The sequence below is a fragment of the Rhinolophus sinicus genome, chromosome 14 (genome assembly GCF_057876585.1).
Source record: "Rhinolophus sinicus isolate RSI-liver-muscle chromosome 14, RSI-T2T, whole genome shotgun sequence".
NCBI lineage: Eukaryota > Metazoa > Chordata > Mammalia > Chiroptera > Rhinolophidae > Rhinolophus > Rhinolophus sinicus.
This window is the reverse complement of record NC_142514.1, coordinates 140,459,095-140,484,314: the sequence shown is the minus strand read 5'-3', so window position 1 is coordinate 140,484,314 and position 25,220 is coordinate 140,459,095. Positions and strand designations below refer to the sequence as shown.

Genomic DNA, 25,220 nt, shown 5'->3' with positions numbered 1-25,220 from the left:
TCAGATGGTGAAGACCCTGGCCCAGTTCACCATCGCGCTGGAAGACATGCGCGATCTGGGCCCGGCCACCGCCTCCGGGGAGCCCACCGGAGAGTCCACCGGGAGCAGCGTTGCTGATGCTGAGGAGCCCGGGGAGTCCCAGGTACGGGGAGGGGGAGGGGCAGCAAGGGACTTGGGCCAAGGCCTAGAGCTCATGCGACCTGGGCAGATGGGCAGATGCTGGGGTGCAGGACCCCGGGACTTGGATCAGGCACACCAGCTGCCTGACCACTGGCTGGGTGCTCAATTATAAGTGATGGGGGTAGGGAAAATTGAGGCTATGAGGAGACCTGGCAGGGGTGGTGTGGCTGGCAGGGCACTGAGGTTTGGTGCCACCAAGATGCAAGCTTTAGGATGGCAGAAGGGCTGGCAAACTCAGCTGAGGAGGGAGGCCTGCACCCTGAGACCCAGCTTTGGTAAGGCCTAGTGGCACTTGGAATGCAGTAAGGGTCAGTGTGGAGTAAAAGGCTGTCGCCCGGGCTATCCTGGGTCCACAGGCTCAGGAAGGAGAGTTTCTCCAGCAGGCCTTTGGCTGTCCCCAGGTGTATGTATGTGCTGGGGGGTGGGGGGAAGCAGGGTCGCAGGGAATGGGCCAGTTTTGCCCCCCTTGCCATCCTCTCCCTGCCGCTGGACCTACTGGGCCTTGGAGGTATCATGCTGTGGTGGCAACAGTGGCGTCCCCATTCCTAGCTTGGTATGCGTTTCCCTGTGGTTGGGGGGGATGGTGAGGCTTCCCTTCCGGGGGCTGTTTCCATGGCTTTGTGTGTCTGGGCCTGGATTGTTCCCTGCTCTGGCTCTAGTGGGGACTATGTTGTGTGGGTCTCTCTCCACTGCCTCAAGATACTGGGCTGAAGGCCCCTCAACTGGGTGACTTGGCTGCATTTTTTCTCTTTGTGGGGTGTCTGGCCTTCATGGTTTCTCTGTGTACGTGTGTCCTGTCTTCATGCTATGTATATTGGGGTCTTGGGCTTTGGACCATGACGTCTGAATCATACTGGTAGGGAGGCCCCCTTCTGTCTTCCTGCTATATTCCTTCAGCCCCTGCCTCCCCCTCCCACTTCATTGCCCCATGTAGTGAAGGTCTGAATACGGAGCTGTTGAGGGGTGAGGGGCTTTGGGGGGAGGCTGGGCCTACAGGCCTGTCCCGCCCAGAACAGGTGGGCCTGCTGATCTGGTTGACAGCTGCATTGCCCATCCGCTGGGCCCCCCACCCCTACGTACACTCATACCCGTGTCTGAGCACGTGTGGAAGGTTTCTTATGCAGTGACAGGGAACTGGCCCTGTTTTCTGTGCCTCTACCTGACAGCTGAGTGACAGCCTGCTGTGCTTTTAAGCAGGGAGGAGGCTGGCAAAGTCGGGCTGCAGAGTCAGCCACTGTGTGTGTTATCCCAGCCTTCTGGGCCATTAAGCCCAGCACCAGCCCTGCCTCCCCCAGGCGGCCTCTCTGCCCATGACCCTCACTGCTGGGCCTGGCAGGGCTGAGCCAGGGGAGTGGGTGGGGGAGGGGAGGGTGGCTGTGCTGCCCAGGGCTTCAGCCCTGCCTGGTCCTACTCTCAGGGAGCTCCCTGTCCAGCAGGAAGAGGGACATAGATAAACAGCCTCACTGGGGTGGAGGAAGAATGGACATTGCAGACCCAGTATGTATGTGTGGAGAGCATTGCTCTGCTCCCTGTCTCCTTGCTTTCACAGCACTGGGAGGGAGGTATTATCAGTTCCATTCTGTAGAGGACAATGGAAAAATCTGGGTGGTTGTGTGACCACCAATGGTCTCACAGCTGGAAAGGTCCAAGCTGGGGAACCCATGGCCCATAGCTGGCTGGTCAGTCTGGACATGAACTCTGGGTGCTGGGGCCCTAAGACTTAGCATGAGGTGGCTGAAGAGACTGATCCTGGCTCTGGCTGTGTTACCTTAGGTGAGTCATATCATCTCTCTGACTTGACTTCCTCACCTGCGAAGTGGGGATGGTGACAGCTATGTCATGGAACGATGAGTGTGAGGCTGAAATGAGGCCGTATCTGTGAAGTGCGGACATGTCCAAAAGGTGGGTTGGGTACCTAGGCCTTTCCTTGGGGGGCCCTTCTGGCCCTTGATGCTCTCCCAAACTGTCTATCCTGTAGTGGGCCCAGCTCATGCTGCCTCCTATTGGAAGCTGCCCTGGTTTGTTATAGGCCTAAGGAGCCCTGAGACTGGATGGCCTGTCTGGAGCTGGGGACTCTGAGGCAGGGTCTGCAGGGGGTGTTATTCACACCCTGCACCCCTGAGTTCCTAGCATGGGAGCCCACTTTTCTTTTTTTCTTTCTTTTTTTTTAGGTTGTTTTTTAATTAAAATTTATTGGGGTGACAACAATTAGTAAAATTATATAGATTTCAGGTGTACAATTCTGTAATACATCATCTATGTATCACATTATGTGTTCACCACCCAGAGTCAGTTCTCCTTCCATCACCATATATTCGACACCATTTACCCTCATCTACCACCACCCCTCACCCTCTGGTAACCACTAAACTATTGTCTGTGTCTGTGAGTATTTTGGGTTTTTTTACGTTTTTTTTATTAGTTTCAGGTGCACAAAACAATGTAATAGTCAGACGTCTATCATCTATATCCCTCACACAGTGACAACCCCCCTCCCCCCATCCACTATCCCTCTGACATCACACACAGCCATTACATTTCCACTGTCTCTATTCCTAATGCTGTGCTCCGCTTCTTGAAAAACTATATATATATATATACACACGTATACATATATATGTATATGTGTATATATGTGTGTGTATATATATATATATATATATATATATATATTATATATATATATATATATATAAACTTGTAGTTGACATTCATTATTGTTCAGCTTCAGCTTCAGGTGTACAGTGCAGTGATCAGGCATCTACATCATCCCTGAGGTGGTCTCCCTAACGAGACAAGTGTCCATCGGATACCCCACAAAATTCCTACAACATTATTGATTACATTCCCCAAATCGACTTTCATATCCCCGTGGCAATCCTGTGGCCACTGACTGTGCTTTCTAATCCCCTCACCTTCCCCCGTATCCCCACCCCCCCTCCCATCTAGCAACCCTCAGTTTTTCCTCTATGTCTCTGAGACTGTTTCTGATTAGTTCATTCATTTATTATTTTCTTTAGATTCCACATATAAGTGAGATCCTATGGTATTTGTCTTTCTCTGTCTGACTTATTTCACTTAACATAATGTTCTCTAGGTCCATCCATATTGTTGCAAATGGTAAAATGTCGATCTTTATGGCTGCGTAATACTCCATTGTATAAATGTACCACAGTGTCTTAATCCAGTTGTCTACCGATGGGCATTTCGATTGTTTCTATGTCTTGGCTATTGTGTATAGTGCTACAATAAACATAGGGGTGCATAAATTTTTTTGAATTAAGAGTTTTGGATTTCTCTGGGTAGATACCTAGGAGTGGAATTGCTGGGTCATAAGGTAGTTCCATTTTCAGATTTTTTAGTTACCTCCATACTGTTTTCCATAGTGGCTGCACCAATCTGCAATCCCACCAACAGTGCACAAGGGTTCCCTTTTCTCTACATCCTCACCAGCACTTGTTGTTTGTTGATTTATTGATGATAGCCATTTTGACTGGGGTGAGGTGGTATCGCATTGTGGTCTTTATTTGTATTTCTCTAATGACGAGTGAGGTTGAGCATTTCTTCATATGTCTGTTTGCCATCTGTATGTCCTTTTTAGAAAAATGTCTCTTCATGTCCTCTGCCCATTTTTTAATTGGGTTGTTTGTTTTTCTGGAGTTGAGTGAGTTTTTTATAAATTTGGGATATTAACCCCTTATCGGGTATATCATTGGCAAATATCTTTTCCCATTTAGTAGGATCCCTTTTTGTTTTATTGATGGTTTCCTTTGCTGTGAAAAAACTTTTTAGTTTGATGTAATCCCACATGTTTATTTTTTCTCTTACTTCCCTTACCCGAGGGGATATATCAGTAAAAATCTTACTCCAGGTAATGTCTGAAGTTTCTTCCTATATTTTCTTCTAGGAATTTTATGGTTTCAGATCTTACATTTAAGTCTTTAATCCATTTTGAATTTATTCTTGTATATGGTGTAAGGAGGTGGTCCAGCTTCATTTTTTTGCATGTGTCTGTCCAGGTTTCCCAGCACCATTTACTGAATAGACTTGTCTTTACCCCACCGTACATTCATGAGGAGCCCACTTTTCTAAGTGTGCTTCATTATAGGGCGGGTGTGGGGACAGACCTGGCAACTGAATACCTGGGTCAGAGGTTGGGGGACCTGAGATGGGCATACTAAGGCAGAGGGATGAGCGGGGCTGTATCAGGCAGGCTGGACAGGCCCAGTCTTGAGTCCAGTCAGCAGACATAGACCCTAAGCGCAGCAGAGACCGGGGAAGCCCCACTGGTGAGTCCCTACCCTGAGGGCCTCCTCGGGGTGGGAACTGGAGGGATGGCACAGACGTGGACACCCACCCTGGCATTGCCATGTGCACTCACAACAGCAGGCCTTGATGGTGGAGCTCGAGACAGGATCCAGACAGATCCTCTGAGCGAGCTGAGGTCCCTGAGAGGAAGGGTGGAGAAGGGAGAATAAGCCCCGGAGATCTGGGCCCCAGAGCAATTAGGGGCCTTACTCAGAACCTCTCCAGAGACTTAGCGAAGACCTGGAGAGAAGTCTGCCTGGGAAGAGAAGCTGTTGGGACTGGTGCCATATGGGAAGGCTTCCTGGAGGAGGAGTGGGCCAGAGACATAGGGATTGGTGGCAAGGGCAGTAGTGAGTCCCAGGGAGTTGAATACAGACAATACATCCCGCTGCTGGCTTCCAGGAAAATCTTCCTACAGAATAGGGGTTTCCCTCACAGGGATGCACAGCCTGTCGCTGTGGGTATGGGCACAGAGTCTGGGCCACCCCTTAGGAACTCTGTAATGCAGATCATCAGATCCTTAGGTGCCTGGGTCTCCATTTCCACATCCTTAAATTGGGAAGAATAGTAACATCTACCTCCCAGGTGGTCAAGAGGATGAAATAATATATAATGCTTAGAACAGTGCCTGGCATGGAGTAGGGCACAGTTAACCTTTGTTAATGAGAGAACTGGGACCCAGCCTTGTCTGAGAGTGTGAACCCTGCCCCCACCCGCTGTGTGAACTTTGCCATGACACTTGGTGCCGACTTCACCTCTCTGGGCCACCTTGTCTTCATCTGTAGCAGGGGGTGACAATTTCGACTCTCAGGGCTTATGTGAAGCCCAACTAGGTGAATTCTGACCTCAAAGGCTGAGACTGAACAGGGGGGGGGGGGGGGGGGGGGTTCAAAATTGGCAGCTGGAGTGGTGGGGGAGTAGGGGGTGGCCTGGAGGCATCTTATTTTGCAAATGTGAGAGATTATTGATTTTTTCAGTCCTTTTCAGGAGCCCAGCGGGGGAGCCAAGAAGTAAACTCAGAGATCTGCCAGCTACAGCCATGGGTGGGGTCAGGTGGAGGAGTGAGGGGCACTCTGGGGCGTCAGGGAGGTGCAGGGGGGGGGCGGTCCCTGCAGGGAGGGTACGAGAGCAGAGATCTGGCATGGTGACCGTCCAGGGTACCTTGGGGAAACAGCCAGCAGCTCTGGATGGTGGTAAGGTAGGCCTCGAAGGCCAGGGAGGGTGTGGATGGCTCTCCGCACCCATGTGCACGGCTCACCCTCTGCCTTCTGTTTCCCCAGGATATGCGGAAGCACGTGACCATGACCCTGCTGGACACAGAGCAGTCATACGTGGAGTCGCTGCGCACACTCATGCAGGTGAGGCTCGCAGCTGGCCTGGGCCCCTGAGAGGGGCAGTTCTGAGCCTGGGAGGCTCTTAGACATGCGCTAACAAACCCATTTTGTGGACAGAGTGCTGAGGTCAGAGAGGAGAGAGAACTGACCCTGGGACACACCACCCCTCCATGGAGAACCCTCCACGTGACTGCCCTAGAGTAGGAAGCCTCCTCCAGGGCAAGAGAGAATACACAGGGGCCATAGTGAGGCCAGACCAGGCTACCCTAGAGCAGGTGCCCCCACCCCACCCATTGTCCTTCCAACTCCCCAACGCAGTCCTGGGTCTGAGCTTAGATTGTGAAGCCCCCGCTAGTGGAACCCCCTCCATTTAATCATGAACTCGGAAAATATTTGTTGAATGGGATGAAATGTTGGGCATCTGCATGCCAGGCCCTGTTCCAGGGATGAATGAGAAAGACCAGCCCCTGCCACAGGAGCTCTCCGTGCTGTTGGGGCCTGATTGAGTATATGGGCACTCTTGAAGCATCCAGGAGGCCCCTGTGAGTCAGGGGGCAGGTAATTTTCTTGGAGGAGGTGCTGGCTTCCTCCTGACCTGTCTTCTCAGCAGCAGGAATAGCATAGGCGACGTCCAGTAAGGAGAGGCCTGGCGGTCCATGTGGCCGGCACTGAACACAGGGGTTGCTCCTACAGGGATGTCGGGGAGCCAGCAGGGGCCACATGGTAGGAGCCTTGACTCTCAGGAGGAGGGCCCTGAGGGGTCAGTGAGGGCTTTGAGCAGAGGTGGTGTGTAGCCCGACTCCTGCTTTACAGAGTCTGTTGACTGCTGGGAAGGTAGGTACTGTGTTTCCCCGAAAATAAGACCTAGCCGGACAATCAGCTCTAATGCATCTTTTGGAACAAAAATGAATAGAAGACCCAGTCTTATTTTACTATAATATAAGACCCGGTCTTATATAATATAATATAATACAATATAAGACCAGGTCTCATATTCATTTTTGCTCCAAAAGATGCATTAGAGCTGATGGTCTGGCTAGGTCTTATCTTCAGGGAAACGCAGTAGCAGAAGAGGAGGCTAAGGCCACTGAGGTCAGGTGAGGGAGGGGAGGCCAGGAACAGGGCAGAGGCTGCCGGGAGGGAGAGTTGGGAATAGACAATTAGGAGGTGAATGGTCAGGCCACACATGGTAACTGGTTGGCTGTGGGGAGTAAAGTGGGGTTAGCCCAGGATGATACCTGGGCTCCTGGCCTGGGTGACTGAGGCACCTGGGAAAGGTGGGGCAAGGTGATGAGTTTGGGTTCCGATGTGTGGGTCTGGGAAAGCTCAGGAGCCGGGATGCACAAGCGGGTCTGGGGCCCAGGATAGAGAGCACGGATCTGAGCTGAAGTGGGGCTTGCCACTCACGGATGAGGACAAGTTTGCTCAAGCCACCTGGACAGAGTGAGAGCGAAGGATGAAAGGTAGAGCCCGGAAACATCCAGAGTGTTCATTCATTCACTCCACACATCCGCAGCGGAGCCCCTTCTTCATGCCAGACAGCGTTCTCTAGAGATTTCAGCGTGAGGGATGAGCTCCCAGAGCTCACATTCTGTGAGAGACACTGACAGTTACCAGTCAGACAGACCCTACGTGAGGACAAACGATGATGCAAAAGGGCACGGAGAGTGTGTGCTTAACAGCAGAATATTGGTCAGCCTGACAAAGGAAGGGAATTCTGACACATGCTACAACATAGATGAACCTTGAGGATATTATGCTAAATGAAACGAGCTAGTCACAAAAGGACAAATACTGTATGAAGTTCTGACAATAAAGTTGGCAAACTCATCCTAGAAAAAGTGCTCATACATCATTGCTGAATATCATTACAGTCACCTTTGAAGTACTCCCCTTGGGAAGCTGTGCACCAACACCAGTGCCTAGTCCACCCTTCAAAGCAATTTTGGAACTCTTTCTAGAATGGCCATAAGAGCTGTCGTCGTATTACCCTTGATGTCCTGAATGTCATCAAAATGACTTCCTTTGAATATTTCCTTTTATCTTCCAGTAAAGAAAGAAGTCACTGGGGGCCAGATCAGCTGAATAGGGAGGGTGTTCCAATACAGTGATTTGTTTACTGGCTAAAAACTCCCTCACAGACAGTGCCGTGTGAGCTGGCGCATTGTCATGATGCAAGAGCCATGAATTGTTGGAGACCAGTTCAGGTCGTCTAACTTTTTCACACAGCCTTTTCAGCACTTCCAAATAGTAAACTTGGCTAAGTGTTTGTCCAGTTGGTACAAATTCATAATGAATAATCCCTCTGATATCAAAAAAAAGGTTAGCAACATTGTTGCAACAAGTTCGCAAACTTAATTGTCAGACCTGGTATGATTCCACTTACATGAGGTAAATAGAGTAGGTACCTCTATCCAAATTCATAGAGAATTTCTGTCCAAGTTCATAGAGACAGAAAGTAGAATGGTGGTTGGGGGAGGGGAACGGGGAGTTAGTGTTTAATGGGTACTTAGTTATAGTTGTTGAAGATGAAAACGTTCTGGAGATGGGTGGTGGTGATGGTTCCACAGCAGTATGCATGTACTTAGTGTGAGTTTACGGAAATGTACACTTAAAATGATTAAATGGCATATTTTATATGTATTTTACTGCAAAAAAATTGCATTGCTTTTATGTATTTTTAAAACATGCATAGAGAGCTGGGAACACAGAATGGGGGTTCTGGAGCTCGGGAGGGCTTCTGTGAGGTTGAGGTGTTTGGCTGAGACCTGAATTGTGGGTAGGAGTCAAGCAGAGGGCGAGGCCAGAGGGAATTGTTCCAGGCGGAGGGTACAGCAGGAACAAAGGCTGGGGGGGCTGGAGGAAGCCTGGAGTAGTCAGGGGTGGAGAGGTGGCCCGTGAGGCTGCTGGGTAAGGAGTTGGCCTTTACTGTTAAGCACAGAGAAGTCATAGGAGGAACACAACCAGAATCCCATCTTTAAAAGGTGCCCTTGACTGCCAGGTGGGAATAGACATGCAGGGGTCTGGGGGAGTCCTGTGTTGCCCCCTAGGTAGGAGTCAAGGCACAGGGGTCAGAGTCCCAGGTTTGCATCACTTGCCTCCCTGCTGGACGATGCTAACCTAATCACCTCACTCCTCTGAGCCTCAGTGGGTTTTTTTGTCTGCACAATGTAACTAACCATACCTGTCTCCCAGTGTGAAGATTAAAAGGTGATGAGGCTGCCCGTGCCTTGTTCACAGACTGGAGGCAGGCAGGGCCTGGGTGGGTCTCTACCTCTGAATCTCCTGGCTGCACACATGGAGGCATGCAGGACCTGTGGGAAAAACTAAGGGAGGATCGTGCTGAGCAAGCCAAAGGGAGAATGTTGGGTGGGGAGGATGGAGATGGGCTGGGGAGTGTCAGCTGAACCAGAGGACTGTAGCTTGAGGCAGCCTTGTTGTGTCCGAATGACTGAGGACGGGCCCCGGGTCAGGACAATGGCTCTGGAGCCAGGCCGCCAGTGTTCAAACTTGACTCTACCTCTTGGCCAGCTGTGTGACCTGGAGCAAGTTACATAGCCAGTCTCTGCCTCAGTTTCCTTGTCTGTAGAGTGTGAATAATAATAATACCTGCTTCAAGCACAGACTACAGGAGAGAAGCATGTATAATTGAGCAAATTGCCTGACAGGTCTGCATGCATGAAGGTGCGAGGGTGTGTTTATAAAATCACATTTAATCCTTGTATTAACCTTGTGGGGTAGATATTATAATCCCCTTCTTTAGATGAGGAAATGAAAACTCAGGTTAAGAAACCTGTCCAGGGTCAACCATCTATTAAGTGGTGTCCTAGTCTGTTTGGGCTGCTCTAAGAAAAATACCATAGACTGGGTGGCTTAAACAAATAAAAATGTATTGCTTATAGTTCTGGAGGCTGGGAAGTCCAAGATCAAGGTGCTGACAGATTCGATGTCTGGTGAAGACCCACTTCCTGGTTCATAGACTTTTCACTGTGTCTTCTCATGGCAGAACAGCAGAGGGAGCTTTCTGGGGCCTTTTTCATAAAGGCACTAATCCCATTCACGAGGGCACCACCCTCATTACCTACTCACTTCCCAAAGCCCCAGATCCAAATAACACTATATCAGGGTTTTGGTTTCAACATATGAATTTGGGGGGAACACAACAAACACTCAGTGTATAGCAAGTGGTAATGGTAAAACCGGACATTTATTGAGTACTTAATATATATATACTTTACATAAATTAATTCATAATTAACCTCACCATAACTCCCATTTTACAGATGATGAAACTGAGACACAGAGAAGTAAAGCAACTTGTTTAAGGTCACAGAACCAGGAAGTGCCATAGCCTGGGTTGAATCCCTGTCAGTATGACTCGAGGTGCTCCCTCTCACCCACTGGTCTCCACCGCCTAAAGGATAGGTGGTATTCAAACTGAGATTGGATTCCACAGCCCTGGTGTTCCCTCGAAGTGAACACTGCCCACCCACATTGATTGGTATTGTTCCTGCAGGCCAGGAGTTTAAAATGAAAAAAGAAGTTAAATACCAGGATTAACAACCAGAAGGAGGTGGGATTTGAGCCCAGGTCCGAAGGCTACACCCTTTCCTCAGTGTCACCCTCACCTTTTGAGTCTTTCTTCAATGCCCAAATTCCCAGCTAACCAAACCCCCTTCTCCCAGCACTCCTAGCCCTGTCTGTTTCCCACAGCACCTACTACCTTCTAACATACTATATAATAATTTCATTATTTATGGTGCCTATTTTCTGCCTCCCTCCACAAGCACAGGGACTTCTGTCTGCCCACCGATGCAGCTCCGTGCTTAGAAAGCCAGACACACAGTAGTTGCTCAGAGAGTATGTGGTGAGTGAATGCAGGTGTCGGCTCCTAGCTGGGTCTGTATCGGGTTCTCAGTCTCTGTTTATTCTTTCCTCCCACTGTGTGCCTGTTTCTATGTGGGGCGCTGGGACCGGGAGATGAGCAGTTTAGCTCCTGCTCCTGTGGGGCAAGGGACCCTAACACAGATAAGGCACTGGCTCAGACTGGCCTACGCACGAGACAGGGAGGCTGCCTGCTGCCTGTCTCCTCACCATCACCCCCTGGCCTTTTTAGAATCCCCAACCAGGCGAGAGAATTCTGTTGAGCTTTAACTTTCTGGAGCTTGTCTTACAAAACAAGCAACATTTTAAAAATGTTAATATACATTTTATTGCAATATTGCATATACTTTTCCAAACCGTTTTCTTTGGCCTGTAGTTACAGTTTGGGCCAGTAGAGGGCGGCCTCTCCATGAGCACACTAGCCGCTGAGCAGGGCTATTAATTCACGCTCAGGAAACACCATTGAATGTAGACATGAGGTGAAAAACAGGAGTTTTAGTCCCAGAGTGACTAGCAGATATGAAAACTGTTAAAACAGTTTCACTGCTGTTACCTAGTTCTTGAACGATGCCTGGCACATAGTAAGTGTTGAATAAAATATTTGCTGCCTTAGTGTGTGTGGGTCTTCCAGGAAGCCCAGTCTTCTTGCTTTCTTCTCACTCCAAGCTCTGTTTGTTCATACATCCAGCACATCTTTCCTGAGCCCCCTCACACCTATTTTGCACATAGAGGGACCCAGGGATAGGTCTTCCCATCTCCCTCCTAGAGCTCTGAGTCTAATGAGGGAGGTACATGAGGCAGGGCCACTGGGCTGCAGGTCTGGGCGACTGTGTGTGCACCTGTGCCAGTAGGTTTAGGTGCCATGTCTAAGGGGACTTGCACTGACCCCATGGATCCCCCCAGGGCTACATGCAGCCGCTGAAGCAGCCAGAGAACTCCTTGCTGTGTGACCCGTCACTGGTGGACGAGATTTTTGACCAGATCCCGGAGCTCCTGGAGCACCATGAGCAGTTCCTGGAGCAGGTCCGGCACTGCGTGCAGACCTGGCACGCCCAGCAGAAGGTGGGGGACCTGCTCATCCAGTCGGTGAGTGGCCCTGCTGCCCGTGGCTGCAGCCCCCCCTCCCCCCCAAGCTCAGACCACTTCTGGAAGGAGCTGGCTGCCTCCGTGGACCCGGACACTGACTCTGATCCCATATTTAACCCCAGAATTTGACCACACACTGACACCACAGACCCTGGGTGGCCCTGAACCTGGACACTGCCCAACCCCAGAGCTTGGCTGGGCACTGGTATAGACCTTAACCCCAACCAGACAATTACCTGATCTTGGACCCAAGTCCAGTTGCTGGCAATGACCTACCCTAGTCCTGCCCCTGAGCTGGTGCTGAGGCTGACCCAGACCTCAATGGGATACGAGCACATATTCTCAACCCCTGCCTGACTAGCTCTTTTCTCTATCACGTATTTTAACACGTTGCGTACGGATCACGAGAATCTTCACGAGGGATTTAAACCCCGCTGTAAGCAACGTGTTAACAAGAAGCCTAAATATCTGGCACTTATTATGTGCTCGGCATTAGTCTGCATACATTATATATATCAACAACTCTAGGAGGAAGGTGTGATTATTACCGAGTGTAAAGTTGATGACTCTGGCACAGAGAGATAAAATAACCTGGTCAAAGTCACAGCCAGTAAGTGGTGGAGGATTCAACCCCCAGAAACCTGGTTCCAGTGCCCAGGCTGTACCCCACTCTGTATACCCTTTTACCGCAGGCGAGCCCTCCGCCTCTGAGCTTTTCAAGATCCTACAATAGTGACTGGGACCTTCGAAAAGCAAAACTAATAAACATTTAATTAAGTGTTTGTGAAATATAACATGCCATTTTCTTTAATCGTTAAATTTAGTATTCATTTATAAGAATTTAATTACATTTGAACAAGTTGAAGTTACATTGTGTTATTTTTGCCAGAATTCCCAAGAATGCATGATGATGACGGATAAATTATAGCCAAATGCAAGCTAAATGGTTACTCAGAGGCAAATAATCTCAAAAAGCAAAATTGCAAAACTCCTTCCTAAAAATATACTAGTGGAAAAAAAAGAAATCTTATCTATTTTTAATGGGATGTGGGTGTGTTTTCATGTCTTTGTGATGCTGTGAATGGGCCTTGGGCCTATGAAGGCCTTAGAAGGAAACGGATGTGATGAGAACCGTGGCCTGGTGGTGATGGGACCCCAGCTTAGTGCTGACATCTCTAGCCCATCACTATCTTCAGTGTCACTCAGATTTTGATGCTGACCATGGGCTATAACAGATGCCCTGACCCCCAGGGAGGGGTCAGCATAGGACAGGCTGTCCCAGGATGGGGGCAGTTTGGTGGGGGCCACCTTCCTCCCTGAGCTGCTTCAGCTTATGTGCTGCAGCACAGTTGGGGGCAGGGAGGGAGGATAATTGGTTTCTTAGAGGCACAGGCGCTTGGAGGCCTAGGGCCCAGGGAGCGGGGGGGAGGGGTGACCAGAAATACCACCGCAGGTCACCTAGTCCATCCGTGGTTCAGCTGAGACAGGAATTAGGATGGCCCAACCCCCAGCCAGGGCTTCTGACCAGGAACCTCCATATTTAGCCCAGTCATCAGCTGGTCAGTAGGCATTAGCCACCAGCTGTGTGCCCTGCCCCATGCGGGGCTTGACTGGGATAGGGACATCTGTGTCCTTGGAGAGGGAAGATTTGTCCTGGGGATTAGGGGAGGCCAGAGGCCAGGTGTAGTTCCAGTCAGAGCCCTAGTCAGGGCTGGGAGTGCTTCCTGAAAGAGACAGAACTAGAGCTTAGCCCTGAGGGTGGGTGAGATTTAGATGTGGGGAGGGCATTCCTGGTGGAGGGAATTACATGAGCAGAGGCCAAGCAGCTGGAATGAGTCTGTGTCACTCAGAGGACCTGGCTGGCTGGACTTGGTGCTGTTGGAGACCAGGGGATGGAAATGCCCATTTGGAAGCGAGAAAACCTGGCGTGAGCTCACAGGACACATCCAGGCACATGTACAGACATGCCCGCGCGTGCGCACACACACGGATAAGATGCACATGTGTATATATCTGCACATGCACACATCTAATCACACAGTCACACATACAACACATACACACGACACAGGAGAACATGCCTGATCTCAGAAACTATATCATTTCTAGGTGGAGGAAAGGATGTTGGCTCATGAATTGATGGAAACCAGGACAGGGTGAGGTGGGGTAAGGGGCCCCTTGAGAGTCCCAACCTGTCTCTTCACCCACAGTTCTCCAAGGATGTCCTGGTCAACATTTATTCTGCCTATATTGATAACTTTCTCAACGCAAAGGATGCCGTGCGTGTGGCTAAGGAGGCGAGGCCTGCCTTTCTCAAGTTCCTGGAGGTACTGTGGGCCAGGGCAGGGGGATGGCGGCCCCCCTCACCGGGGGCCAGCTTTGGGGTCCCCAGGAGCTCCCACCCCGGGCACCACAGCTCTAGCCAGTGGGTTAGCCTCTGCCCTCAGGCTGAGCTGGGGCTTCCTGTGAGCCGGTCCCTGGACATTCGCTTCTTTGCATGTCTTTCCTCACACGGCTGCCCTGCTGCCCTGTTTTGGATTTCAGCAAAGCATGCGTGAGAACAAGGAAAAGCAGGCACTCTCCGACCTCATGATCAAGCCTGTACAGCGGATCCCACGCTATGAGCTTCTGGTGAAGGTGGGCATGGGGCTGAGTGGGCAGGTGGGCAAGGCCTGGAGGCACGTGGGGATGCAGCGGGCTCTGTGGCTGGGTCCCCAGGGGTCAGGTAGAAAAGGAAGTCCTTTCTGGCTCCAGAGTCAGTGGGAGGCTCCAGGGCCTGGCGAGGGCAGCTAAGCAGGCCGATCTGGTCCTGATTCTCACCCCAGGACCTCCTGAAGCACACGCCTGAGGACCACCCGGACCACCCACTCCTGCTGGACGCACAGCGAAACATCAAGCAGGTGGCTGAACGCATCAACAAGGGCGTGCGGAGTGCCGAGGAGGCGGAGCGGCACGCCCGAGTGCTGCAGGAGATCGAGGCTCACATCGAGGGCATGGACGACGTGCGTGCAGCCCCGCTCTGCCTACCCCCCACACACACACCTGTGTCCATCTGTGGCACCTGGACTTGTGGCCATGTCCACACCCACAGTGGTGTCCCCTAGTGTGTTTGCATTGTGGTATTTTCCACATCCGTCTCTAGCCATGTGACTCGTGACCTGACAGCATTGGGAGGGGGGATGGGATGTTGCTTCCACTGGCCTGGCCCATGCAGTGGGGTCAAAGGGTCACCAGCATCTGGGGAGGGGGTGACAATTAATAACTAGCCTTCAAGATACCTTGTCCCTCCTGCCCCACAGCTCCAGGCCCCTATGCGGCGGTTCCTGAGGCAGGAGATGGTCACTGAAGTGGTAAGAAGTGCCCTGTGTTGTCTGCCTGTTTGTTCCCACTCCCCCCCCAACTTTGTCCACACTTCTGCTCATACCTGCTGCGCACGGCTCTCCCTGCTCTTCCACTCCAACAGGAGCCCTGGGTCGAGTCCCAACTCTGCCTCTGCCTCTGGGCAGCTGGGGGAGAGCCCTCACCCTTCCCTGGGCCTGGCTGTCCCCTTGGGTACTGTGGGCAGGAGGGTGGGCCTCTGGGCCTGAATCCTGCCTCGGGCCCCACAGAAGGCAGTTGGCGGCAAAAAGGACCGGTCCCTCTTCCTGTTCACGGACCTCATCGTCTGCACCACCCTGAAGCGGAAATCAGGTTCCCTGCGGCGCAGCTCCATGAGCCTGTGAGTGGCGAGGGCCTGGCAAGGGGGGGGTCTCAGGAAGTGGGGAGCAGTTTTCCCTCCATGGGTCCCACTTCCCTGCCCTGGCCAGAGTTCCCCTTGGCTCCCCACAGGTACACGGCAGCCAGCGTCATTGACACGGCCAGCAAATATAAGCTGCTGTGGAAGCTGCCACTGGAAGACGCGGACATCATCAAAGGTGGGCCTGACTGAGACCCGCCCGGGGTTCTGTGTGTTAGGGTCTTCCTCTGAGAAGCCCTTGAGGATTTGAGCTGGGGCCAGGTTGGCTGCCTGTCCATCTCCTTTTCTGCTTTGGGGCCTCACTTTCCTGTCCAGCGTAAGGGGTTGGTTGGTACACACAGAACCAGTCCAGGACCTCTCCATGCAGACCATTTTCTGACTAGGCGGGGACCTAACCTCGCTGGCAGGTGGGTTAGGCTGGGGTAGTACAGGGAGTACCATGTGCCGTAATTAGCCATTGATTCTGCACAAACTCATGTAAGCACCTCGTGTTAGATGATGGTGCACTGTTTGGGTTGAGCAGTTTTGTGCATAAGGAATAGATACTCAAGGTAGTTCAAGCAAAAGGCTGGTTGGAAAAATCTGTGCTGTTTGGGGCTGAGATTGTCAGAAGCTGATGCCGCTTCAGAGACTCGCCCATTCCTGCTGCTGTGTGTGTGTTTATGTGCGTTTCTCTCTCTGTATCTCTGTCTCTCTCTCTCCCCCTCTTCTCTCTCTCCTCCCTCCCTCCTTCCCTCCGACTCTTGGCCTGTTTTCCTCACCGTTCAGCTGTCTTATAACTACCATGGTCTGTCATGCCCTTTTCTACATCTCAGCCTTTTCGCCTTCGCTCTGGGCCCTATAGCTGCTCCAGGTCCCACTGTTCACCTTCTTGAGTAGGGTGGCTGGTCTAGAATGGTAGTGTGGGCACCTGTGGGTGGCAGGCAGTTCAGGCCCAGACTCTGTCCCTAAGCTCACCTGGGGTGGTCCTCAAGGTGAAGGGGTTCGCTCATCCCCTCCGTGAACCCAGGCCTGTCCCACATGGGCCCCTGTGTAGGAATACAATCATCTCTTCTCGCTAAAGAACAGGATAGTCGATAAAATGACTTAGGTCAGGTGTCCAGTCCAGTCCAGCACCAATCAGCTATGGCCAGGTGTGGGGCAGGGTCATGCAGAGGAACATGTGGCTGCCCAGGTGGTAGGAGCTTGGGGAATTGTTTCCCTCCCCAGCCCTGGCTTGTCTAGTACACTGCTGCTCTCTGTGCTGCCCATTGTGGGCTGTTGGTCCAGGGTGTGCACCCCTAGCAGGCAGTACAGGGGTGGAGGATGCTAAGCTGACCTGTAGGGCCAGCTCCTTGGACATGGTCAGGTACAGGACAGGACCAGAGAAATCAGAGAAATCCAGGGCATCAGCTCTTTGCTTCCCCCTTTGTGGAAGAGCTGAGTCCTGTAATCAGCAAATTTGACTGCCCAAGGCTCTGCCTGCCCAGCCAACTCCTCATGGGGGCTGCACCACTGCAGCCGGCCAGTTTGTCAGCTGGCGCCTGTATAACCTACAGAGCCGTCTGCTGTTTATTCTGTGCTCTTCCAGGGAGTTCTCCAAGGGCCCAATACCCTGTGCTCCGTAGCTCTGGATTTAGGCCCAGTCCCCTGCCCTTAGGCCTGGGGTTTCTCTGCGAGCTGCCTGCTGGGCACTTGGGGTTTACAAGCTCTGTTTGTCAGACTACTTCCCACGCCCAGCTGCAAGTTGTGTGGTGAGGGGAGGAGTGTCTCTCCAAGCTTGACCTTGTCTGTCTTTGGCTCTGTCCATGGCCTTCTTGTATCCCCACCAGGGGCGTCCCAAGTCACCAATCGGGAGAACATCCAGAAGGCCATCAGCCGCCTAGACGAGGACCTGACCACCCTGTGCCAGATGAGCAAGCTCTCTGAGAGCCTTGGTTTCCCCCACCAGGTCTGCGCCTTCTGCCTGAGGCTGGGGGGTTGGGGGTGGGGGTCCCTAACCCGGTCTGAGGGAGAGGACATCCCGGTCACTTATCTAAGGGGGCACATGCAGCCTTACCCCATCTGAGGGAAGTAAGGTGTTCCAAGCCTGGAAAGGGAGACACAGTTCCATCTCCAGCTGAGGGAGTGGAGAGGGCCATCCTATCTGGGGGAATCCAGTCTACCTTTTGGTCTAAGAGGGAAGACAGTCCCACTTTCCATCTGGAAGTCCCCATACTCATCTTTGGGGCAGGAGCAGGCTGTGGGACGATGCTGGGGCCTGAGCCTGGGCCTCTGCCCCACAGAGCCTGGACGATGTGCTGCGGGACCTCTCAGCCGCCATGCACCGGGACCTGTCAGAGAAGCAGGCGCTGTGCTATGCACTTTCCTTCCCTCCTACTAAGCTGGAGCTGTGTACTACGAGGCCTGAGGGCACTGACTCCTTCATCTTCGAGTTTCCCCACCCTGACGCCCGCCTTGGCTTTGAGCAGGCCTTCGACGAGGCCAAGAGGAAGCTGGGTAAGCCAGGGCCCATGCCAGCAACCTCCTCCAGAACCTCCAGGCGGTGGGCAGTGGGCAGCACCTTGAGCCTGTCTGGGACATCAGGAGCCAGAAATCCTAGGGCTGCCACGTCCTGAGCTCCAGTCCCTGCTGGTGGGAGGGTGGACTAAGACTTGCGTAGTAAAGCCTGGGATTCCCCAAGGCCTCCCTGGGGTTCCATGGGAGGGGGTTCCATGGAGGGGGTCAGCTTAAATCAGGGACCCCATCGTGGGATGGCCACCCCACCACCACCACCACACCCCCCACACATACACATACACACCCACACACACTCACTGAGAGGAGGCCTGGATCAGGGACAGCTGTTGATCAAGGTCCATGGCTTAGAATATCTTTAGAGGCCCCTGGGTCTACGTCCCACATGGTACAGGTGGGAACTGGAGGCCAGAGACAAGCAGGTAAATGGGCAAGGTCAGGGCCAGGATGAGGTGGATGTTAAGCAGTGTCTGTCTGTCTGTCCATCTCCACTGTAGCATCCAACAAAAGCTGCCTAGACCCTGAGTTCCTGAAGGCCATCCCCATCATGAAAACTCGCAGTGGCATGCAGGTGTGTATATGTACCTGGGTCGTGTGGGTGCGCATATTCAAAGCCAGCGCATGGTCGTGTGTCCTGTTTTGTGTACATTATACACGTGTCTTGAATATTATAACTGCTCCCTATGTCTTTGAGTGTACAGCTCTCTGTACATGCACATGGACACTGCATACGTGTCACATGCATGTGGCTATGTTTATGCATGTCTGTATCCGTGCATGTGAGTAAAGCCTCTACAACTGATGGAAAGTATCTAATTTATGTGCTTGTATGAGCGTATACCTATGAACAAAGGTTACTATTTTCTTGTTTGGTACATGCATATACATTATATTTGGGGTCTGTATATATGTACATGCACGAATGGAGGATACCTGTAAGACAGGCATGTGTGCATTTGATATGTAAAGAGTGTCCCGTGTGCTGTATGTGTACACATATGCAGAGGGGTGCGTTGGAAATCCACATACCCGTGTGGGCCTGCCTCCCCCTCCCTCTGTCCTGCTGGTGGGCCTGGAGAGCAACGGAGAGCTAGCAGCAATTCCTCCACTCACCTTCCCCTGTCCATTGGCACCTTTCACAGTTCTCCTGTGCGGCCCCGACCCTGAGCAGCTGCCCCGAACCCGCGCCGGAAGTGTGGGTGTGCAACAGCGATGGCTACGTGGGCCAGGTGTGCCTGCTGAGCCTCCGCGCCGAGCCAGATGTGGAGGCCTGTATCGCCGTCTGCTCTGCTCGCATCCTCTGCATTGGGGCGGTGCCTGGGCTGCAGCCGCGCTGCCACCGGTGAGGCATGGCATGGTGGTGGGTGGGGCTGCTGCACTGAGTCCCTACTTTCAACACTCCGAGGTGACCCCTATGTGGTTGTGGGCATGTGCGTGTTCAGTGGATGTGGCAGGCCTTTAGGGCGTGTCCGTGGGCCGGGGCCTGGTGGGCTTGCTGATGAGTGGGGCCAAGCCTGGGCTCTTAGGGGCGCTCATCCCCATCCTCATTCCAGGGAGCAGCCTTCGTCGCTGCAGAGCCCCCAGGAGTCGGCACCTGAGACCACTGGGCCGGAAATGGATGTCGAGGCCTCAGAGGAAGAAGCAGTGACGCTGGCAGAGCCAGGACCCCAGGCCTGCCTGCACATCTCCATTGCCGGCTCCGGCCTCGAGATGGCGCCAGGCCCCACGGAGAGTGACCCCCGCCCGGAATTGGTGCCCTTTGACAGCGACTCAGACGATGAGTCTTCACCTAGCCCGTCAGGGACGCTGCAGAGCCAAGCCAGCCGATCCACCATCTCCTCCAGTTTTGGCAGTGAGTCCAACTGGGGGCCGTCAGGCAGTGTGGACTGCCCAGATGAGAGGACAGCCCAGTGGGTACTGATGGGCGAGGAGGGACCCATGCTAGCAGAGGCATGGAATCAATTTCAGGACATTAGCACACAGAGCGAGTGGTGGGAGCCAGCAAGGGGGGCAGGGGGTGGCACCAAGGACCCAGGACAGGCAGGCCAGATCCTGAAGACCCTGCAATGACCGCCGAGTGAAGGAAGATGGAGTAGGGGGTGGAGTGGTTGGTCTCTGTCCATAGTATGGTGGCGGGTTGGAGGGGGCCGTGCTAGGACTAGGAACCTGTAGCACTAAGCGGTCAGTGAGCAGCCTGAGCTGATGCAGAGGTCTCACGGTAGGGAGAACAGCTGTGGAAAGCCCTTGGGAGGGACATGGCCAGAAGGGATGCATTGAGAGGAGACTGAGGCCTAGGAAAATATCAGGGCACAGGCCTGGCAGAGGGGAATGGAGATAGACACCTTTATCTCCCTCAGACGAGGAGACCCCAAGCTCCAAGGAAGCTACGGCAGAGACAACCAGTTCAGAGGAGGAGCAAGAGCCTGGCTTCCTACCACTGTCTGGCTCCTTTGGGCCTGGAGGTCCCTGCGGCACCAGCCCAATGGATGGGAGAGCCCTCCGCCGCTCCAGCCGTGGCTCCTTCACCCGGGGCAGCCTTGAGGACCTACTGAGCGTTGACCCTGAGGCCTATCAGAGCTCCGTGTGGCTGGGCACTGAGGATGGCTGGTAGGGATGGGAGGGGCAGGGGCACAGTGCCAGAGCCCTGAGCTCCCTGCTTTGGAAATCAGATGGTAGCCTGATTTCTAGCAGAAGCGGGAGGGTCTTTGGGTCAGGCCCCAGGGGTACTGCCAGCCAGGGCTGCCAGTGGGTCTGAAACCCATAGGGAGGCTAATGGATGACCTCAGGAGCTTGGGCAGGCACCGGGCATGGAGGAAGTGGTGGGGGAGGTGAGAGGTGGAGGGATGCCTTCAGGACTGCTGTGCCCCAGCGCGTGTCACAGGTGCACACTCCTGATCCACAGTGTCCACGTGTACCAGTCCTCCGACAGCATCCGCGATCGCAGGAACAGCATGAAGCTCCAGCACACAGCCTCTGTGACCTGCATCCTGTAAGGCGCCCCCAGGTGGCCCTTCCGGTCCAGACCCTTCTCAGCGGCACATGCAGGCCTCTTTCTGTCCTCCCAGGTCCTTCTGCTCCACTGGCCCCTCCTTTCTTTGGAGGCTGGAGGCCAGAGGCCTGGCCCTAGGCTAGCTGTGCCTCCCCCATACTGTGTCACCTTGGGCAAGTCACTGGTCCTTCCTAGACTTAGGGTCTTCCACCTGGAGAGGTGACTCTCGGAAACCATAGCCGTCTGTCTGTGATTCCCTTGGCCCCAGGTGACCTACTTTGGCTTCCGGAAGCCCTTGACGACTCCTCCTTTTTCCCACCTAGGTATCTGAATAACCAGGTGTTTGTGTCTCTGGCTAATGGGGAACTTGTCGTTTACCAAAGAGAAGCAGGTGCGTACCCAGCCCTGCCCCGCTCTCCTGGAGTCCCTTGCTGAGGTTGGAGCCCTCTCCTGAGAGAGGCTGGGGTCTGGGGCTGTGCGTCTGGAGATGTGGCCTTGGGCAACTCCCAGGCCCTCTCTGGGCCTTGGTGTCCTCATTTATAAATGGGGTTCTTAGCACCCTCAGGAGAGGGTGAGGCTCACATGCAACCCTGGACTGAATATGCTGTTTTCTTTACCCTACTCCTACTCCAGGTCGTTTCTGGGACCCCCAGAACTTCAAGTCGGTGACCCTGGGTGCCCAGGGGAGCAGCATCACTAAGATGGTGTCTGTGGGGGGGCGGCTGTGGTGCGGCTGCCAGAACCAAATCCTGGTCCTGAGCCCCGACACACTGCAGCTTGAGGTAGCGCGGGAGGTGGCGGGAGTGGGAGGGAACTGGGGACGGGGCGAGCCAGGCTCACAGAAGAGATGAGACTTACGGGGGCCATAGAAAAATATCCAGCGGCCTAGGAAGAGGCCAGTGATTTCTCTGAAAACCCTTTAAACTTTGACATTCTCTGATCATTAAATCACTCAAGTTTCATGGGGAAAGGACACCCCCATTTTAATTCCTGAGGAGTAAGTGGGGGAGGCTCCCATGAAACCATCTTTGATAAGTCAGTCATCCAGACCTAGGAACAAGGCTGCCTTTGCTGTCAGTCCAAGTGGGCTTTGTGGAGAGGTTTGGTGTGAGTTGTAAGGAGGGAGGGGTGGGTACTGGTGAAGCACAAGGCAGGGAGGGGCCAGGGAAGGCAGGTCTGCCAGTCACCCATCTGCTCTCTATCCCACCCCACCACCACCACCAGCACACATTCTACGTGGGACAGGATTCCAGCCGCAGCGTGGCTTGCATGGTGGACTCCAGCTTGGGTGTGTGGGTGACATTGAAAGGTAGTGCCCACGTGTGTCTCTACCATCCAGACACCTTCGAGCAGCTGGCAGAGGTAGACGTCACACCTCCCGTGCACAGGATGCTGGCAGGTACGGACCTCAGTCTACCACTGTCTCTTCCCTTGGACCCTTTTTGTCCTGTCGTTGAGGAGGCTGAGCCAGCACCAGGATGCAGCCTCAGCTCTGGTCTGTCTCCCACCCCAGGCTCGGATGCCATCATCCGGCAGCACAAGGCCGCCTGCCTGAGGATCACCGCACTGCTGGTCTGTGAAGAGCTGCTATGGGTGGGCACTAGTGCTGGCGTCGTGCTCACCATGCCCACGTCCCCCAGTACTGTCAGCTGCCCTCGAGCGCCCCTCAGCCCCACTGGCCTAGGCCAGGGACACACTGGCCACGTCCGCTTCCTGGCTGCAGTCCAGCTGCCAGATGGCTTCAACCTGCTCTGCCCAACCCCACCACCTCCCCCAGACACAGGTGGGTCTGTGCATCCTACCCCACCCCAGGGTTCCTGGAATTTGGGGTTAGAACTCCCCACGCTCCTGCCAGAAGAGAGTTAAGATGGAGGAAAGTGTAATACAGAGCTGGAAGTGGCATATGTTATAGGAAGTAGGCTATGGAAACTCCAAAATAAAATCTAGGATATGACGTGTGCGTGTGTGTGTGTAAAAGTCTATCCAAAGAATTGTCATGGGAGATGGAGTGAACTATAAGCTAAGAATTAGAATATGGTACAGGAAGGGATATGTACAACAGGAAATAAAACCACTAGAAATGATATCTAGGGCAGGAAGTGATGTGCAGAGCAGGAAATAGAAATAGCAACAGAGAGCAGAATGACAGATAGGACAGTAAATGGACTGTGAAAATATATATAGAAAGTGAAATATGTTAGGAAATGATGTGCTTCAAGGAGGCAACAGTTAGCACAGTCTTGGCTTTGGCAGAGCAGGAAACCATATTCCCAAGAGGAAGTGATGTGGGAACCAGGAAGCAGGAAAGCTTTGGTCATGAGTTGTCTCCGTGCAGAAGACCTAAGCTACCTAACTGGCAAAGGGCCATTGGAAGCAGGAAATGAGTATGAGGAGAACAGTATATATGCAGTAATCTAGAGAGAGAAAGTGGTGTGGCGTGGGAAGTTACGTCACTCCTGACTAGAAAATATGGACAGGAGGTAAGAAGTTGTCTAACTGCCAGAGAGTAGACATATCTTCCCAAACAGGAAGCTCTTGGTTAACATGAAGTGGGATCCCCCACAGGAAGTGTGCATATCTTTCTGTCTTCTGGGGTATGGGACCTTAGACCCTGACAGACAGTGCAGCCACCGTTTGCCCCGGGCTAACAGATCCTTCCCTCTGGTCCCCAGGTCCTGAGAAGCTGCCATCGCTGGAGCACCGGGACTCCCCACGGCACCGAGGACCCACCTCAGCCAGGCCCAAAATGCTAGTTATCAGTGGAGGTGACGGCTATGAGGACTTCCGACTCAGCAGTGGGGGTGGCGGCAGCAGTGAGACTGTGGGCCGAGATGACAGCACAAACCACCTCCTCCTGTGGAGGGTGTGACCCTGTCCACTGTGGCTCAGGACGTGTCCGCCCACCTGCCCTCAGCCTGCTTGCCTCTTCCTAGCCCACACACAGACTCTGCCCAGGAGTGCCCAACCAGGGGCTCACCTGTGCCTGCATGGGCTCCTCCCATCCTTGCAGAAGCATTCCTGATGGAACACCTGGCCAGCGCACCAAGGCCTTTCCCGATCCTCTGGCTGCTCTGGTGCTCCCAGTCATGATGGGGGTGGGGTGGGGGGCACGTGGGCTGCCCAGGACCTCGTCCCTGGAGCTTCTACCAAAGACACGGCCGGGCCTGGACCCCATGGGGCTGGGGAGTGCCATGTGCAATATTTGGAGGGTTTTCTGGGGGCAGTGGGAGGGCTGGGAGACAGAATCCTTTCCCGTGTACAGTATTTATGTTTCTTTTTAGATGTGTACCTTCCCAAGCACTTATTTATGCAATGACCTGGGGCAGGGGGTGATTGGAGGAAATGACAGAAGGAAAAAAACCCTATTCCTGCCCTGGGGGCCACCCAGGACCCTAACCAAGCCTTCCCAGAGGGACCAATCCCCCCTTGTTATATACATGCACGCATGTGTGTACACACACACACACACACACACATTGCATGTTCAGGACACTAAAACCTGGCTGCTTAACATACACTTTCCACAGCCTCATCCTGATTGGGCCATTCTCCAGTATCCAGAGCCAGGGACCACGTCCCCTCAATTATCCAGAACAAGACGACCATTGGGGGGCAGTGACTCCCATCTGGCAGGCCTGTTCAGGCTTTGGCATTTCCTAGTTTGTCGGCAGTGCCTTTAGTGGCTTCCACATTTGGGAACACTGACAGGGCCTTGGGCAGGCTCTCCCCTGGCCTGACCAGGCAAGAGAACGGGCGCTTGCTGTCCTCACAGTTGCTCCCCAGCCCCTGTGTCTCATGCACTGGCACATGGTCACCTTGGGAGGGTGGACCTAGGAGCCCCCTCACTCTGACCACTGAATCCCTCTCTTCACACCCCTCCTGCCAGAGGCAGCCCCTCCAGGAAGGACACCCAAGGCTGAGGGGCTGGACATGGCCTCTCCAGTTGGGAACCACCCGAGGGCTGCCTCCTGCCTCCGGACTGCAGGAGCCAGTCTGAGCCTCTGCCCCCTCGCTTCTTCAGCTACGGCTCCAAAGGTCTGGTTTCAGATAGGGTTTGTTTGGTTCTGTGTTTGTTTGGGGTGGGTGGGTCATTGCGGTCTTAGATTATGTTTCTCTTGCTACCAGTCATGTATTAACTTTCCTTGAATGGTGAATTTTAAAGTCAATAAATAGAAACACCAAATTCTTGCTCCCCATCGGCAGCCAC

General features: G+C 53.2%; 1 protein-coding gene across 1 annotated transcript in view; it reads left to right on the top strand.

The window, feature by feature from the left end:
- The window catches only part of ARHGEF17 (Rho guanine nucleotide exchange factor 17), a 56,593-nt gene extending 31,384 nt beyond the window's left edge, over window positions 1-25,209 (top strand). The window contains exons 2-21 of the mRNA XM_019744355.3: window positions 5,769-5,846; window positions 11,610-11,792; window positions 14,003-14,119; window positions 14,337-14,429; window positions 14,618-14,794; window positions 15,092-15,142; window positions 15,401-15,510; window positions 15,621-15,706; window positions 17,340-17,458; window positions 17,793-18,006; window positions 18,522-18,595; window positions 19,167-19,366; window positions 19,578-19,876; window positions 20,382-20,631; window positions 20,927-21,013; window positions 21,337-21,404; window positions 21,647-21,795; window positions 22,238-22,412; window positions 22,527-22,796; window positions 23,686-25,209. Coding sequence (XP_019599914.3) covers window positions 5,769-5,846; window positions 11,610-11,792; window positions 14,003-14,119; window positions 14,337-14,429; window positions 14,618-14,794; window positions 15,092-15,142; window positions 15,401-15,510; window positions 15,621-15,706; window positions 17,340-17,458; window positions 17,793-18,006; window positions 18,522-18,595; window positions 19,167-19,366; window positions 19,578-19,876; window positions 20,382-20,631; window positions 20,927-21,013; window positions 21,337-21,404; window positions 21,647-21,795; window positions 22,238-22,412; window positions 22,527-22,796; window positions 23,686-23,882 — 2,997 coding nt within the window. The 3' untranslated portion in view covers window positions 23,883-25,209. The remainder of the gene's footprint in view (window positions 1-5,768; window positions 5,847-11,609; window positions 11,793-14,002; window positions 14,120-14,336; window positions 14,430-14,617; window positions 14,795-15,091; window positions 15,143-15,400; window positions 15,511-15,620; window positions 15,707-17,339; window positions 17,459-17,792; window positions 18,007-18,521; window positions 18,596-19,166; window positions 19,367-19,577; window positions 19,877-20,381; window positions 20,632-20,926; window positions 21,014-21,336; window positions 21,405-21,646; window positions 21,796-22,237; window positions 22,413-22,526; window positions 22,797-23,685) is intronic.
- Window positions 25,210-25,220: the final 11 nt, after the last annotated feature.